Source organism: Syngnathoides biaculeatus, chromosome 6 (genome assembly GCF_019802595.1).
Source record: "Syngnathoides biaculeatus isolate LvHL_M chromosome 6, ASM1980259v1, whole genome shotgun sequence".
In the NCBI taxonomy this organism is placed as follows: Eukaryota; Metazoa; Chordata; class Actinopteri; order Syngnathiformes; family Syngnathidae; genus Syngnathoides; species Syngnathoides biaculeatus.
The window spans coordinates 24010711-24027980 of record NC_084645.1 but is presented as its reverse complement, the minus strand read 5'-3'; the positions used below and the strand labels follow the sequence as shown (position 1 = coordinate 24027980).

Sequence of the window (17270 nt, the reverse complement as noted above, 5' to 3'; positions counted from 1 at the left end):
CTTTTTTTTTTTTTTTTTTTTTACAAATTATGGACCAGTTTCAATTGTTGAAATGTCTTTGTTGATATGGATGCAAATGTTTTCCCCCGGTTAAACAGTTGCTTGGTCCAAGATGCTGCTGAAAGTGCCACAACAATATTTCATTATGAGACGTGGCTGCGACCTAAGCTCAAAAAAAAATGTGACAGGTGAATTTTTTCGTAGAAAAGGGGATAAAATCTGCAAATATGCACATTTGCAAATGCAGTCCCACGGATATGCGGGATCACTGTGTACCAAAAGAATTATGATCTCGATTTACTCACAAATTTTCCTTCTGCTCTATAACGGAAGGGTTTTACGTGAGGAAAAAATGCAGGTTTTTAGAAACTACTGTACAATTCTAAAAAGTGTATAAAAACGTTGTGCAAGCAATTCCACTAGTTGCCAATGAGGGAAACAGTGAGCACATTGACTAACTTGCCAACAAACATAAAAGGAGAAGAAGACGCGGAAACGGAAGTTGCCAGAGACTTAAGTTGTCATGGCGCTTCATATAATTTAACAATACAAACTCTTTGTTCGCTGTGTTTTTAAAGCAATATTCAGGTATGTGGACTTCCATTATACTTCACTATTAAAGTTGGATGCCGGGGTCAGTTTTTGCGTCCCTGACGGCGACGACAAAGGCGGCTCCTTGAAGCTTCTGACTGAATTTTCTGGTTTTGGAGCTAGCACATCAAGCTAGCGTTAAACTACCACTGTCGTTCTTTCCGTTTTTCGCTATAGTTTGATTTTGAGATACCTTTTCAGTGTGTCTTTTTGTTTGCTTGTTATTAGATCGTTGTGGTTAAGCTGGCTCGACCACGAAGAGTAAAATGAGCACTCAAGTAGGTAACAACTGGTCCTAATATTTCATTTTTCAAAATTCCCGATACTAACAAAATGCACGTTTTCATTTCAGTACAGCATCCTTTTTAAACAAGAGCACGGTGAGTAACAACTGGGTTACTTGCACTTTGCAAGCTATTTAATGTGATGATTTATTTTTTCTAAACTCATGAAATGGTTTCGTAGTTCAATAATTACTAGAAGCATTATTGCGTACACACACACACCATCACATAACGTTATTATATAGACACATGTAAACAGAAGAGTCACAGATGCATGAACCCAAAAACATGGTAGGATCTAATACAAATGAATAATGATAAAATAAAGATATCTTGCATGCTTTTGCCATTAGAAATTATAAACGGCAACAACCAAAGTGAATTTGAAAATTTTCTCTCAGCACATGACGATGCAATCTGGACAGCGGCCTGGGGTAAAAGTGAGGCGGACGGCTCAGAAACAATCGTCACTGGCTCCCTGGACGATATGGTCAAAGTGTGGAAATGGTAAGCGGGTGTGTGGTGGACGAGACAAGGTATTGATTTGGTAATGTTGGCTTCTCGGATGTGAGCAGTGCAGTTGACTGCTAAGTCAATTATGTGTATGAAAATAAAAAGCCGGCATGAGCTCATGATCACCTTGCCGTGGCAGGTCTGATGAGAAGCTTGAGCTGCAGTGGACGTTGGAGGGCCACCAGCTGGGCGTCGTGTCTGTGGACATCAGCCACAACGGAGCCATCGCCGCCTCCAGCTCACTTGATGCACATATCCGCCTCTGGGACCTGGAGTCCGGGAAACAGATCAAGTCCATGGACGCCGGACCAGGTGAGACCAGGATCCACCACTTGTTTACAGAAGAATGAGTCTCTTTCACATTGTCTGTAAAAGCCACCATTTTCTGGCCTTTTTACTCAGGTTGTTGTTCTCTATGCTGTATAAATGTATACAGCTGCTTATTTTTTTCCAGAGCTGTATATATGTACGTACTAATTTCGTATGTGACTATGGGACGTCTCTTTGCAATTCTCTTGGTTCTATGTTATAGGTGAGTCCACACTGGGTAGTTTATGGCTCTAATGCAACACTTCTGCGGGTTATATTGAGAAGCTGTCAATAGATCAATTGAGAGGTAACTAAGAAGAAAGTACTCCGTAGTAGTTAGACAGATTCCAACTATAGGAAGCGGACAGTGAAGAAAATGTGTACTGTATTTTTTTGGGGGAGATTTTGCGTTGGGAGTGTATCTGGGGGTATTTTTGTGCTTGTGAATTGTTCGTTTTTCGCGCTACAAAGTGGAATAGAGGTTTATTCACATTTTATCTAAAACTAATAGATGTGATACGTTTCAGTAAGGAACTGTGCTTAAAATTGTGACGCTGTTCAAAATCCTGTGCCTGATATAAATTCAGCAGTGCTCCAACACCGTGTCAGTCACAATTTTGAGTGCCGTTCCTCACGGAACTGTTTTAGCTCCTTTCCTTTTTTGTAGAGGTTGAACCTTTGTAGCAAGAAAAAGTAATATTTCACAAGTGTCTTTCAGAGACCTCACAAATGGACAAAAGCTTCCACTATTTGGAGGAAAGTAGTCAGGATGGCGGTCAGCTGGTTAGCACACCTGCCTTGCACTTCTTGGGTCTGTGGCATTCCCACGTTATCCTTATGCCCTTTTCTCTGGGTACACCGGTTTCTTCCCACATTCCAAAAACATGGGTGGTAGCTCAACCGAAGACAAAATTGTCCATGTGAACGTGGCGGCCACTGGTTTTTGTTCTGTACGTGCCTTGCGATTGGCTGACGACTACTTTCAGGTGCACTCTGCCTCTCACCCAAAGTCAACTGGGATAGGCGGCACCACACACATGATTTTGGTGAAGATTACTAAGTGGTTCAGAAAATTGACAGATCAATGGCCAGAAGTATTGAGCCAAATTCCCCACAGGAAGTGAACACTGAAGAGTTGTTCATACTCTTAGTTCGAATAAATTAGATTCTGGGAAGACTCAAGGACTTTGTATGTCATGCAAAATGAATCGACCTTATACACTTGCATGTCTAAGCGTGTACAAATGACTGGTGAATTGAATGACTATTACTTAAAAATTCTTATCGTGGTGATGTGTGGTTACCCTCTAGTGGATGCCTGGACGGTGGCCTTCTCGCCCGACTCAAAGTACATCGCAACTGGAAACCACCTGGGCAAGGTCAACATCTTTGGCGTGGAAAGCGGCAAGAAGGAATACTCTCTGGACACTCGGGGGAAATTTATCCTGAGTATCGCTTATGTAAGAGGCCCCTCGGAATATTACACAATGTTATACTCGTATATTTGCAAGTTGTATTTAATCATCTTTTTTACTCTTCAGAGTCCCGATGGTAAATATTTGGCCAGCGGGGCTATTGATGGCATCATCAACATCTTTGACATCGCCACCGGAAAGCTTCTCCACACGCTGGAAGGTGGGTTCGCTCAAGATTCAAGGTTGCATTGCCTCAACCGAGGCTGTTCTGTCTATTAGTGTGGGCATTGCCACCTGTTTGTGTTTTACTTTGCAATTTTGCACTCGCTAGGTAAATATTGTCTCAAAATAAACTATGTAATTCAAAGTGAGGGAGTACCACATTTTGAGAACACAGCACAACCTCGGTTCTCGACCACAATCCGTTCCAGAAGGCGGTTCGAGAACTGATTTGTTCAAAAAACTGAATCGATATTTCTCATTACAATTAACGGGAAAAGAAATAATGCGCTCCAAGCCTAAAAAAATAAGAGTTTTCAAGCTTTTTTTTTTTTTTTTTAGCTTTTCCTGATAATAAACTGCATAGGAGAAAAACAGGTATAGTTTAAATACTTTGTATGGTAAAATGATTTAAGAAATATATTTACTTTTTGCTTTAAATGTATGCTTTAGTAGTAGAGTAGGCTAGGCTGCGAGTGCATTGCCGTATCCATAACGACTCGGCCCCAGCCATGTAAACTTTTTTCATTAACAAAAGTGTAGAGTAAATTTAAAGAAGCAATAATCAGGAGGAAAAAAAGTTTTTTTTTTTTTTTTTTTTTCCTTACAAAAAGTAACATGAAAACATGAACTCGTAACTCGAGTTAACGAAATCTTTGAAACAAAAATGCAGAAATGCTAATGGAACAGTTATTTCCGGGTTTTGATGGGGGGTGTTCGAGTACCAATTTTCGTTCGAAAACAGAAGCAAAACAATCTCAAACTTTTCGTTCGAGAAAGGAGACGTTCGAGAACCGAGGTTGTACTGTACCTGAAATGTATGTGAAAATGCCCCAAGACGTTTCTTTCCTCTGCCTCCAGGGCACGCCATGCCCATCCGCTCCCTCACCTTCTCTCCCGACTCCCAACTGCTTGTCACGGCGTCCGACGATGGTTACATCAAGATTTACGATGTGTAAGTCTTTTTTTTTTTTTTTTTTTTTTTTAAATTTTATTTATTTTTTTCCCTTCCTTTACACAATTGGCAGATTCTTTAAGTGTGTTTGTGGGGCAAAAACAATTCCCCAATATGAATTTCTTTGTTCTTGAAGGCAACACGCCAACCTGGCGGGCACGCTAAGTGGACACGGTTCCTGGGTGCTTAATGTGGCCTTCTCCCCGGACAACATACACTTTGTCTCCAGGTAAGGATTTATTTCAAGTCGGGTCAGGAGAACCTCTGCCAAGGCTTTAACACAGTCGGATGAAAAAGAGAAGGAGCATCTGAACATAATTTTTGTAGAGATGCGTTACTTAGGTGGAAAAAACAGCAAAATTCTATTACATGTAGTTGTTATCAGGAAAAAAATGCAAAGTGATTGATAAAATAGAAAAGATGTTACAGAAAAGACAGATTTATTATATAAGTAAAACATGAATAAATTATAACAAATTAAAATTCTAGCAGTTAAATTGTACAACAATTTTAGATCATGTACAACTGTGAAATAATTTTTCTTCGGTAAACTATTTCAACATTTCATGATTAGAGCTGATGCATCAACTCAATTTGAAATTAACTTGTGTGCTTTTTGTATTCTATATTTTATAAAAACTACAATACATATAATTTGTATATGTATTTATTTGGGATCAAAACTGTGGAAGTAAATTACTGCTACCAGGATTTGAATTTGAAATGTGAAGTTATCACATTTTCAATAGTCGCTACAATTCGCTGTCTGAAATTCACCGTCTGTGCCACCTAGAAGAACAGCCAGCCAATGGCAGTTACGCTTTCTTAATCACGTGACGTCACATACTAAGAAAGCGTAACTGGATTGGCTGGCTGTTCAGTTCTGACCTGAAGTAACCCTGCCTGGTGGCACAGACCGTGAATTTTAGACAGCGAATTGCAGCCAGTTGAATTCTCAACATTGAAAAGTTACACTGAAATACAACTATTGAAAATGTGATCACTTTACATTTCAAATTCAAGTCATGTTTACTTCAATACAAAACCACTTTGTGTTCTTCTTCTGCTTTTATGTATTTTTAAATGACTTTTTGAAATTGTCATTAAGTCTCTTCCTCAAAGTATTAATTTATTCATGCTATTTTATTTATATATATATTTTATTTATATATTATATTTTTTATTTAAAAATACTTTACGCTCCTCAATATTGTTTCAGCCACTGTATTTTTATGTACTGTTTCAACATTATCGCCATGCTGGAATAAAAGGAAAGCAAGATAGAGAATTAATTATTCAATGAGAATGTATTGCACATAAAAGTAAAATTTTGAACTAAATGTTGGCAAACAGACTAAAAGATGAAATACAAATCCTTTGGGCCTACAAGTTGAACAGTATTGAGCTGTGGTTAACAAATGTACTGTTATAGATTAAAAAAAGTTCAAGCCTGTATATTAACAGTTTTAACTTTAAATTGAGTCCCGCGTTTGGAAAAACTATTTGATGCAATCACGTCCGTCCAAATTCAAGCACATCATAAAACTGACAAACGCTACGCGACACTGTCAGTTCGCGCCCTCCCCACAACTCTTCCTGTTGCGCCCTTCAGCTCATCAGACAAGAGTGTCAAAGTTTGGGACGCCAGCTCCAGAGCGTCTGGCTCCGGGGCGTGCATCAACACCTTCTTTGACCACCAAGACCAGGTGAGACCTCTAAAGTCACATTTTATTTGTTTACTGTTTTGTAATAATTCCAGAGTACCGGTTCACTTGCGTACTTTGACCTTCCTCAGGTGTGGAGCGTCAAGTACAACAGCAACGGCTCCAAGATCATCTCGGTCAGCGACGACCGCGCCATCCATATTTACGACTGCCCCATGTGAGGCGACGCATCCCCGACCGAGTCATTTTGTATGAATGGTTTTGTACTGGCTCGTGACAGAACAATATCTACAGTAGATTTATATTTTCATGAATTCTGGCTGCCGTTGATTTTCATTCCCTCATCACCGAAATGAAGTAAATTGGTACAAACTTTTCAGGCAGCACGGTTCTCGAGTGTCATGTTTCCCAACTTCTTTAGAGCCACTGACTGAACTGAACTGACCAAAAAAAAAAAAAAAATACAATTTTTAGTTATTGTAATTAGTGCGTACATCTCTGCTGTGGTTTCTTTACAAATTGGTTCCATCTTGGGGTAATGGGAGACATAATGACAACTCAAGTGTTATTACTCATGTCAGTATGTCATAATTTTGTATTGGCTGCTGTCAATGATGTACCTTCTTACTTATAAGTTGGAAATTTAGTTTCCTTTACATTTTCACATTAAAATTCCATTGTTGTTTCAAATCCAATCTATCCTGGTGGAAACATGTTATCATTAATTGCAAGGATTTCTCCTATCAAGTCTTTGCCTTCCCCCTAGTGGCAGGTAGCAAGTAACAAACCTCTTAGCATATCAAATCAGAATTCATTTGGGTATTGGTTTCACGCAACCTTTTCATTAATTTTGGACATTTACCACATTTAATGGTATGTATAATCAATGGATCCCCTGAAAGGCAACACTACACATAAAACAGTTCATTTTAAAAATTGATCAAATGAAAAATGGTCAAATTTTTTTTTTCTATGACACCTGAGAAATATTCTCAGGTCTGCTTTAGGGGTGTAAAATTTGTCGACTATGAAAAATATAACAATAAATTACACAAGTTTAACTAAGATCACTATTTAAGTAAATATGTCCATCAGGCGTTTTACTTTTATTGTAGTGAGGCCCATCCCAATATAGACCTTTTTTTTGTGTGTGTAATTAATCACTCAATGTTGTGATTGAGCACCACGGTGGGTCAGCTGGTGAAGCGTTGGGCTCACAGTTCTGAGGATCCGGGTTCAATCCCGGCCCCAGCTTTATGGAGTTTACATGTTCTCCCCGTGTCTGCGTGGGTTTTCTCCGGGCACTCTGGTTTTCTCCCACACCCCAAAACATGCTACCTTAATTGGACACTAAATTGCCCATAGGTGTGATTGTGAGTGTGACTGTCTATGTGCCTTGTAATTGGCTGGCAACCATTTCAGGGTGTACCCCACCTCCCTGCCCTTTGACAGCTGGGATAGGCTCCAGCACTCCCCGCAACCCTCATGAGGATAAGCGGCAAAGAAAATAGATGGATGTTGTGATTGTTCTCTTTGTTAATGCCGTTGACCAACAACTGTCCAAGGCTTCATTAAAATATTCAAGAAAACAGACACAAAACACAGTAGTAACCGGTTTAAGAGTCCATTCAATAAGTGTGATTTTATTCCAGAATGACAATTTCAGTCTGTTGGTGCGCATCCAAATTTCAGTCTTTCAAAGGAGCATCGCGCTGTCAAATTAAGGATGGCAAGGTAGTTTCAAAAAGATAACGGAACAGGTAGCGGCGTACTCGTCGGTAACGTGCCTCCCTCACAGTTCTGGCTTGAAATCTCAGCTCAGATCCTGCCGAGTGGCATTTGCATTTTCACTCGTGTTTCAGAGAAGTTTCTTTGGTACTCTGGCGTCACTCATGGCATGGAATTGTCCATTGATGTTCAGGGTTGTTTCTCTATCTGTGACCTGCAGTTGGCTGGGACCATTCCGAGGTGCTGCCTACCTCTCAGCAATCGTTTGTGACAAGCTCCGGCTCACCCAGCACCCTAATATGGACGCGCGCCATAGCAAATGGTTGTTCCCAGAAGTGCTGCAAATCAGCTAAAATTGTGATTTTTGCTTTTTAGTTGTCCTGAAACATTAATCAGTGACTAACTTCTCATATAAATCTACTAGTGTATTTTTTTCCCCTAAGAATTTTGTCAAGTATCTTCACTTTGAGATCTGTCGTGTTTCACAGGCCCAATTTTTGGCACCTAAAATCCACATTCTGGGGTGGGTGGTGGGGGACAAAATAATAGTGAATTCATCAAAAGGTAAATTTCTCTCCATAAAATCACTCTCGTATCATACAGCAGAATCTCCAAAGGCAAATAAGCTTTTATGATGAGATTGTGAGATTTGTAGCCGGGGGATTGTGTAACGTCAAAACAAACAAGAACGGGAAATTACTGCCACGGAGGAAAGCATCTGTAAAATGACAATATGAGCAGAAGAATTAACTCAAAAGAAATAGAAAATAAATTAAACAGGGGTCCATGTAAAAAAAAAAAAAAAGTGTAGCTGAAATTTTAAATGCATGGAAATGCCCACGTGTATGGTTCTGTCTTCATACGAGTAGTTTTTTTTTCCAGTGTTGCATTGCAAACGCCTACTTGTTACGTGGACAGTCCTCAAAAGGTATGTTACTTTATTTCAATTGTATTAGACTGGTTAACTTTTTACATTTGGATGATTGTTGAGAGCGTTACAGGTTTCCAAAAATCTCATGCTTAGTCGCAATTCGCTGTTTGCAAACTCACTTATTTGCCATTTTGTGAATTTTCTGACGATCCCTCAAGATTATTGTGTCGAAGGCCTGTCGAAATAAAGTAAAACAGTACTTGGTCCAAGTACGTAGCTGAATGGACACATCTCGACTGAGAAACAAGCTTTATGTTTGGGGGAAAAAAAAACTATTTTTTTAATCTTTTGCTAGTCATATGGAGGCTCTGTACGTATTCCCTGCAGTAATGGGATCACTGTAACTAGAAGATTGCCTGAACAGTTAATTCACTTGACGTTGTGAAATAATTCACAAAACTGATTGTGTTCCACTTTCCATCCAAAAAAAACCTCATTTCTCGTTGTAAAGCACAGTAGCTTTTCGTACAGCAGTATTTTTTTTTTAAACTGTCATATCTTTGATATTTTTTGGCAGGGTTGTTATTGCAGGGACCGAAGTGACCGATGGGTGAGCTCCTTGCCACGAGGTAAAATACGAAGTTGCTCTTTCCTCTTGGTCTACCAGTGTCTGGACTGGACCAAGTCGTCCCGCAGGCTGAGCCTCTTGAGGGTCTCGTAGCCCACCACGATGAGCACCGACGTGGGCGTGGAGGAGATGATGCGGGCTGACAGCCCCTTGGTCATAGTACCGAGGCCTTCCTCCGCCAGAAGCTGCTTGAAAGTCTCTACCACCGACGAGCGGCCCTCCACCTGCCCCAAAAGCCAAAAACGGACGACTCACTTGCGGGTAAGGACAAATGTTGTCATCCGAGACGATGTGGTAGGAAAATGGGGGAATATGCAGCAAAGTGGAGACTTTGGAGTACAATGTTGGTGTGTGTATGTGAGGGGTGGGGGGGGGGGGCTAGGGGGGGTCATTTCTCTCAACCAATGTCATACAGAGCTCGTGCACGTGATGTCACCATATTCACGACGCCATATTGCCGGTCAAACAGAGCTGCTTGAAAATGAACCGGAGAATATTTACAATACCCGAGACCTGCTGTCTGTTGGTTGTCACAGCAGACGAGACAGATATTCAAAGAGATCATTTTATGGAATACCAGCTGAAAAGAGCAGAAAATATTGACGGATTTCGGCAATTAAACGTGATGGATGTGCCCAACCAAAATACACACACGCCTCTGTAGCGATGGCTTCCTTTCAGGTATGAATTATTCTTCTCAATCTCAAATTACCAAAAAGTATTTATAATGCCAAGTTGGCTCATTTGAGAACAATAAAAAAAAACTGTCGCAGAGAGGTTTAACCGAGGTTAATGTGTGGCAGCGATACGCTTCCGTGTACAAAGGAGCCGTCTACATCCTCTTTTTTTTCTCCCCCAATAATAGTTAATGAATGTGAGTTTGTGTAAAACCAGAGGTCATTTATTTAAATATTATTTGTATTGAATACTAGCTGATGGATGGATTCCAGCAAAGTTTAACATGCCGCCAAACACGCTTCCGCGTTCACGAGCCATCAACCCGTCACTATGTGGGATTTATTCCCGATTGAGAACAGATCCTGCAACGAAGTATTTGTATGCATCCAGCAGACCTTTACTCGCTTTCAAACTTTTCCATGTAAATCTCGACGACTTACTCACCAGATCCATGTGTCGATCCAGTTGTCCAAGACAAGCGGAAGCGGGTTAACAGTATGATTTCTTATCGGCGAAAACATCAACTTCGGCATTTAATACGGGTCTTCTATGCCGGGTTTATCTCATTTTTCCACGTACCTTCGTTTATTATGTTTAACGGTATCGGACAAGACTCTGGGCGTCGTGTTATAAGACATTTTCATGTCGTCTCCAACCGAATTAGCATTGAACAATGCTTTGTTAGACCAGCAGTATGGCGACAAGTCATATGGTTCTATGACGTAGGTGCACGTGACACATGGTATTAAATTGGCACATCACAGCTAATGTAAGTGGAGGCCGCGTAGCTCAGTGGTTAGAGCATTGGTTTGGTAAACCAGGGGTTGTGGGTTCATATCAAAAAATTGTGCCAAGCATATTTGTGCGTTCATCTGAGATGACATGCTGTGGCGACGCTGAAAGAAACTTACTTTTTACAGCTAACGTAAGTGAAAAAAGAGGCAAATAGGCCACGTGCATGGGAAAAGTATCCCTTTGTCAAAACTTGAGGTAATTATTAGTGCTTTTTTTTTTTGTACCAACAACTTAAAAGTAGTTCAACTTTTTTTGCACATGTAGGACAGTTGAAAATGTGACTAAAAACAAGACCAGAAAATAGAATCATTGACTATAAGAAGTCATGTTTTTTGGCAATGGCCTCATCATCTGGGGTTCCCCATGTTCTTTAAAGACCTGGTACATTTTGTGAATGAAAACTTTTGACCTTGAATAAAATAAAAAAATTGTTGTAAATAATTTTAGTGATCCTGACTGACCTGAAACGGGAGCGGTTTAGTCTGATTTGACTTCAGATAGGGAGACCAAAAAATGAGGTATTTTTGAACAGTGTATGTAAAGTTCTTGATTCAACTGAGCCCGCAGTACATGGGTGTGGTCTGTCGTAGTGAGCGTACCTGGACCCTCGCCCGGACCACGTCCATCGGGTTAGTGATGGTGGAGGCGGTGGCGGCGGCCATGGGCCCGGCCAGCGCCTGCAGAATGAGGTGGGGACACTCGCTAGGCGCCATCAGAGACAGCTGCTCTGTAAATGCAAAAACACACACGCAAGCAAAGTCAAATGTTTCCGTTTACGAGGTACAGAGGAAATAATACATAAAAGAAGAATTTATCTTTATTGTCTCCATAAAAAAAAACTCTATTCTTGTAATATTACAGCTTTTTTTGTCAAGAATTAGGGCTTAGTTACTTTTTATGTAGGGCTTTATTTTTAATTAGAGCTTTTATACCTGAATATTCAGAGATTAAAACTGCTTTTTTTAAAAGCAATATTACAAGTCAAAATTGTTAAAAAAAAAATCTGAATATAGTTGTAATAAAACTAAAATTGGATTTTTCACAAGAAAATAAGTTGTAATATGACAAGAAATGTCAGATATTTTTTAAGATCCAAAAATTGTATCATGGCTGTTAAGTAGTATTTTTATTTTAATTAAAAGCGTAATTTATGGGAAAAAGTAAGACCGGAAATAAACATCAGTAGTTTTATGAAAAATAATAAGATTTATAGAAAGATAAAAAGCCATAGTATCACAAAAAGTATTTTTTTAAAGCCTGATTTACAAATTGCAATATTAGAAGAATATTTTTTTTTCCCAAAAAGGCTCAATTTATATTTATATAAATTTTAAATTAATACCTTTTTTATATTTATCTTAAAAAAATATTTTTTTTAATTAAAAAAGTACATCAGTAGTAGCATGAAAAAGTCAGATGTTTTTGCAAGATAAAAAGCAGAAGCCTGATTTACAAATTGCAATATTGGAAAAATAAAGTTTTTCCCCTAGAAGGCCCAATTTATATTTATATGAAATTTAATTTAATACATTTTCATTATATTTATCTTATATTAAGATTTTTGCATCAAAATGTAGCAATATTACAAGTTATTTTCCGAGTAAAAATGTGAGTGAGCATTACAAGATGTACCTGCGTAAAAGTGATAAAAAGGCCACCAAAGTGCACTGTTTGGGATGTATGTGAGCAGGGACGCCACGTAGCCCCTGTAGAAGCCCCTGAAACCGTCCGCGGCGAAGATCTGAACCGAAATGTCCCGCGTCTGCCCGAAGGTCAGCCCGCGCTTGGCGGCCGCCAACATCATCTTGGGTCTGGCCTTGAAGCGGCCGCTGTGCTCGCCCTGGCCCTGCATCATGAGGTGCTGCGACACCACGTCGACGGGCACCGTGATGGTCTGCGCCACCAGCGACGCCGCCCCGCCCGCCACCACCGACTTGAGCGTGTTGCTGGACGAGTGCCGCGACACGTAGCGGCGCGCCAGTTCGTAGGTGGTGATGTACGCCTGGCCCGAGACCAGCGTGAAGGTGTTGACCATGAAGCCGCGGTACAGGCCCCGCACGCCCTCCGCCCGCAGGATTTTGCAGAAGGCGTCCACCGTGCCCGAGTAGACCGCCCTGCCCTTCTGCACCTGCAGACGGGTCCGGATGAGGCTGGCCGGGTACACGGTGGCGCGCGTGCCCAGGGTCATGAGCACGCCCAGAGAATAGAACTTCCTCTTGTCGAGGTCCTCCCATTCGATGATCCGGATGGCACCTTTCTGCTGCATGGTGGTACCGGGTGGGGGGAGCGCGTCGCTAAAGCCTCAAGTGTGATGTCGTCTGCCCTCCGGGCGCCATCGCCACTGAAAAGTCAACAATGTATCTGTCGTTAATTTCATTTTCAATTCGCAATTGAAATTCAAAACAAAGGCCCCCCGTCAAGATAATTATATATATATATATATATATAAAAAAAGAATCTTGCTTTCACCTTTAAGCTTAGATGTAAAATAAGAATTAGAAAAATGTACCACAGGACTGACTTAATTATGAATATTTTACTGGTTGGGTTTATATGACCCAGAAACAAGGAACCAAACATATGTAAGTGTATCGTTACATAAGAATAATATGACGGTGAATCTTTATACATGACTTCATGTGTGTGCGCTACGCTAACGAGCGTGACCACAGTATTGTCTAAAGACGAATTTGCTAAAATATAAGTTTAAGCATGGCTGGTTAAATTAATTTGTATTCAATCTGTAAGAAGTGCTTCTTTCTGAACCGTTTACTGAGGTAAAAATGTGAGCTATCACATTTTAATTATGTATGTTAAAAATGTTAATCGTATAATCAACCACTGTTATTTTCCCTCGCATAATGTTAAAGAATCTAAAATATTACGTGTACATTTTTAGGACTATAACATGTTTTCGATGAGCAGTTAGGCTACTAAGCTACTGCAAAAATGTCATAATTATGGTACTTGGAAAGTTAAGGTTTTTTTTTTTTAAACTTCTCTTATTTGTAGAATCGTTACATCTCTTCAGTTAATGACAAATGTCTGTTGTTGAATTAAAAAAAAATGCTGTTGTAACCCCAAATAGATAACAACAATCTCTTTGATTAAGTAATCTAGACGCCATTGGCCACCATGAAAAAATACCGCACTGTATCCTTCTTTTCCACTGTAACGACTTATTCATGTGTTACTACGCAACAGTGAATATGTAATTGCGTTTGTCCTCCCTAGCATTTAATGAACGTCTAAGAAATGACATTTATTCCTTCAACTTCTAAATCAGTCGATGAAGAATGTCAGGAGGAAAGAGAGAGGCACGTGTAATGACGAGCGGCCCCTCCTCCGCCAGGTTTAGCGTAGCTCGCTGCTAACGACAACAACAAACTTTTGCTCCACATTTCAAATCGGAACCGGACACCTCGTTTTGATCCAACCTGGCTCAGGGCCCACGAGCTCGCTTCACTCTTTCATTGGGCCTCCTACTCGACGACGACGACGACGACATGCTAGTTCCCGTCTTCCGTCCATGACGGCTACTGTACCGAATAGCAAAACAGAAGGTGAAAGGTCGTCTCGCCTGCCGCTCGTCCTTATCGCTTCGGAGACATTTTTTCCCCCCACCGTGTGCAAAACAAAACAAAAAAATGACGATAAGAATATTGACGAGCTGCTTCAATCTCAAGGTCGAATGTCGAAGAGGTTATTTTCGACTGTCTGAACTTTGCCGACGGGCTGCTCCTGATGCGTTCAATTGCGTCGCGAATGTCGTAAAAATGAATACTTCTGTAGAACACGTTCCGCGTCGAGCGTTGCATACGGAAGTAAAATATGTGCCAGCAGGATTTAAATTAAAAATGCCGCTGAAAATTTGATGTCCAAAAATCAACATTCTTTTTTCAAAGTGATCACATTTCCAAGTGCTGTATTTCAGTTTTAACATTTCAATGTTAACAAATTCGCCAGATAAAAAAAAATCAACCTCACATGATCTATATTATAGATTTATTTTTACATTATATTATGTATATTATATTAAAATTCACATTTTTTTATATATATAATGTATATATTTTTTTAATTTCCGCCTCCTGAGTTTCAACTGGCTGAAATTCGCTGTCTGAAATTCACCGTCTAAATTCAGCGTTAAGAAGGCGGGGGTTCCTCATGTCAGAATCGACACCCAGCCAATCAACGTTACGCTTTCTTTGTCACGTGACGGCACATACTAAGGAAGCGTAACTGATTTACTTCCATTGTTCCAATTTAAGAAGAGGGCATATTATATCAATACAACACAACTGTTTTAGCATATTTTGTTAGTGAAAAAAAATAAAGTTTTCTTACGTTTATTGCAAGACTGGATTGTCTAAAATCTAAAGTTAACAAGAGAGGGTATACACAATTTTTTTTTTTGACTATAAGACAAATTAGTGTCACAGACAAAAAAAAAAATTCTGTCTATTATTTGAAATATCGCAAGAAATTTGCTGGAAATGTGTCATAAATCTCGATATTTTTATGAAAGTAGGTCAAAAGAACTTTATGAATACAGTGATTCCCAATCACTGTCCCATGCAGGATTCTCCGGGAAATTACCCAATATTACTTAATTGATCCCCAAATTACTTTTGACTTCCAGAAAAAAAATGTATCTTTGTTTTCAAATTTAAATGCCAGCGGTGTACAATTTCTTCATCCCGAGTAAGTAAATTTGCGGGTTGATGCAGATCATAATTATCATTCCAGAATTTAAGAACAATTTTGACACCAATGTTTGTGAATGAGGGAAAAATGAGTTTTTCTTCCTTTGTCTATAAAGCGTTTAATAACAGCAACATTTAACACCTCTAGGACAATAATTACTATGATTTAAAATCCTTATGTGATTAAAAACAAAAATGACTTCAAATAAAATGGAAAACACATTTACAAAATAATACCAAAAAGCTTTTTTAACAGTCATTTGAATTGTGACGGTATTATATCCATCCATTAATTTTCTTTGCCGCTTGTCCTCACGAGGGTCGCGGGGAGTGCAAGGCACATGGAGACGAACAGGCGCACTCACAATCACACCTACAGGCAATTTTGATTGTCCAATTAATGTTGAATGGATTATGTATATCCATCCATCCATTTTTTTTGCCGCTTATCCTCACGAGGGTCACGGGGAGTCCAGGGCACATGGAAATAAACAGCTGCACTCACAATCACACCTACGGGCAATTTAGAGTGTCCAATTAATGTTGAATGTATTATGTATATCCATCCATCCATCCATTTTTTTTTGCCGCTTACCCTCACGAGGGTCGCGGGGAGTCCAGGGCACATGGAGACAAATAGCCGCACTCACAATCACACCTACTGGCAATTTAGAGTGTCCAATTAATGTTGAATGTATTATGTATATCCATCCATCCATTTTTTTTGCCGCTTACTCTCACGAGGGTCGTGTTGAGTCCAGGGCACATGGAGACAAACAGCCGCACTCACAATCACACCTACGGGCAATTTAGAGTGTCCAATTAATGTTGAATGTATTATGTATATCCATCCATCCATCCATTTTTTTTTGCCGCTTACCCTCACGAGGGTCGCGGGGAGTCCAGGGCACATGGAGACAAACAGCCGCACTCACAATCACACCTACGGGCAATTTAGAGTGTCCAATTAATGTTGAATGTATTATGTATATCCATCCATCCATTTTTTTGCCGCTTACTCTCACGAGGGTCGTGGGGAGTCCAGGGCACATGGAGACAAACAGCCGCACTCACAATCACACCTACGGGCAATTTAGAGTGTCCAATTAATGTTGAATGTATTATGTATATCCATCCATCCATCCATCCATTTTTTTTTGCCGCTTACCCTCACGAGGGTCGCGGGGAGTCCAGGGCACATGGAGACAAACAGCCGCACTCACAATCACACCTACGGGCAATTTAGAGTGTCCAATTAATGTTGAATGTATTATGTATATCCATCCATCCATCCATCCATTTTTTTTTTGCCGCTTACCCTCACGAGGGTCGCGGGGAGTCCAGGGCACATGGAGACAAACAGCCGCACTCACAATCACACCTACGGGCAATTTAGAGTGTCCAATTAATGTTGAATGTATTATGTATATCCATCCATCCATCCATCCATTTTTTTTTTGCCGCTTACCCTCACGAGGGTCGCGGGGAGTCCAGGGCACATGGAGACAAACAGCCGCACTCACAATCACACCTACGGGCAATTTAGAGTGTCCAATTAATGTTGAATGTATTATGTATATCCATCCATCCATCCATCCATTTTTTTTTTGCCGCTTACCCTCACGAGGGTCGCGGGGAGTCCAGGGCACATGGAGACAAACAGCCGCACTCACAATCACACCTACGGGCAATTTAGAGTGTCCAATTAATGTTGAATGTATTATGTATATGTTGTTTTGTTTTTTTTTAAGGAAGTTGTGAGGACAAACTCAAGACATTTTAGGGGGTGTTCAAGAACAATTTGGTCTTAAAATGGGCAGCTGGTAAAGCGTTGGCCTCACAGTTCTGAGGACCCGGGTTCGATCCCGGCCCCGCCTGTGTGGAGTTTACATGTTCTCCTCTGTGCCTGCGTGG

At 40.3% G+C, this 17270-nt stretch overlaps 2 protein-coding genes across 5 annotated transcripts; one reads left to right on the top strand and one right to left on the bottom strand.

Moving 5' to 3' along the window:
• The first annotated feature begins 429 nt into the window (after positions 1–429).
• skic8 (SKI8 subunit of superkiller complex) lies at positions 430–6645 on the top strand. Of its 2 annotated transcripts, none has more exons than XM_061822268.1 (11): positions 430–588; positions 820–869; positions 944–971; positions 1277–1382; positions 1528–1700; positions 3009–3157; positions 3239–3332; positions 4193–4286; positions 4423–4515; positions 5899–5992; positions 6082–6645. In XM_061822268.1, the coding sequence occupies exons 2-11, from the start codon at positions 858–860 to the stop codon at positions 6169–6171; spliced, it is 933 nt and encodes a 310-aa protein (XP_061678252.1). In that variant the 5' UTR covers positions 430–588; positions 820–857; the 3' UTR covers positions 6172–6645. The 2 variants fall into 2 exon arrangements, with proteins under 2 accessions (XP_061678252.1, XP_061678253.1); XM_061822269.1 differs by having other exon boundaries at positions 446–588; positions 949–971.
• A 946-nt stretch (positions 6646–7591) lies between these two features.
• On the bottom strand, positions 7592–14438 carry slc25a44a (solute carrier family 25 member 44a). 3 transcript variants are annotated; one of them, XM_061822267.1, is made up of 5 exons: positions 14275–14437; positions 14088–14189; positions 12283–12991; positions 11250–11377; positions 7595–9401 (listed from the first exon to the last, which is right to left on the bottom strand). In XM_061822267.1, exons 3-5 carry the CDS (start codon positions 12914–12916, stop codon positions 9210–9212), a joined length of 954 nt encoding a protein of 317 aa, XP_061678251.1. In that variant the 5' UTR covers positions 12917–12991; positions 14088–14189; positions 14275–14437; the 3' UTR covers positions 7595–9209. The 3 variants fall into 3 exon arrangements, with proteins under 3 accessions (XP_061678250.1, XP_061678251.1, XP_061678249.1); XM_061822266.1 differs by having other exon boundaries at positions 7592–9401; positions 14072–14438; XM_061822265.1 differs by having other exon boundaries at positions 14088–14437.
• Positions 14439–17270: the final 2832 nt, after the last annotated feature.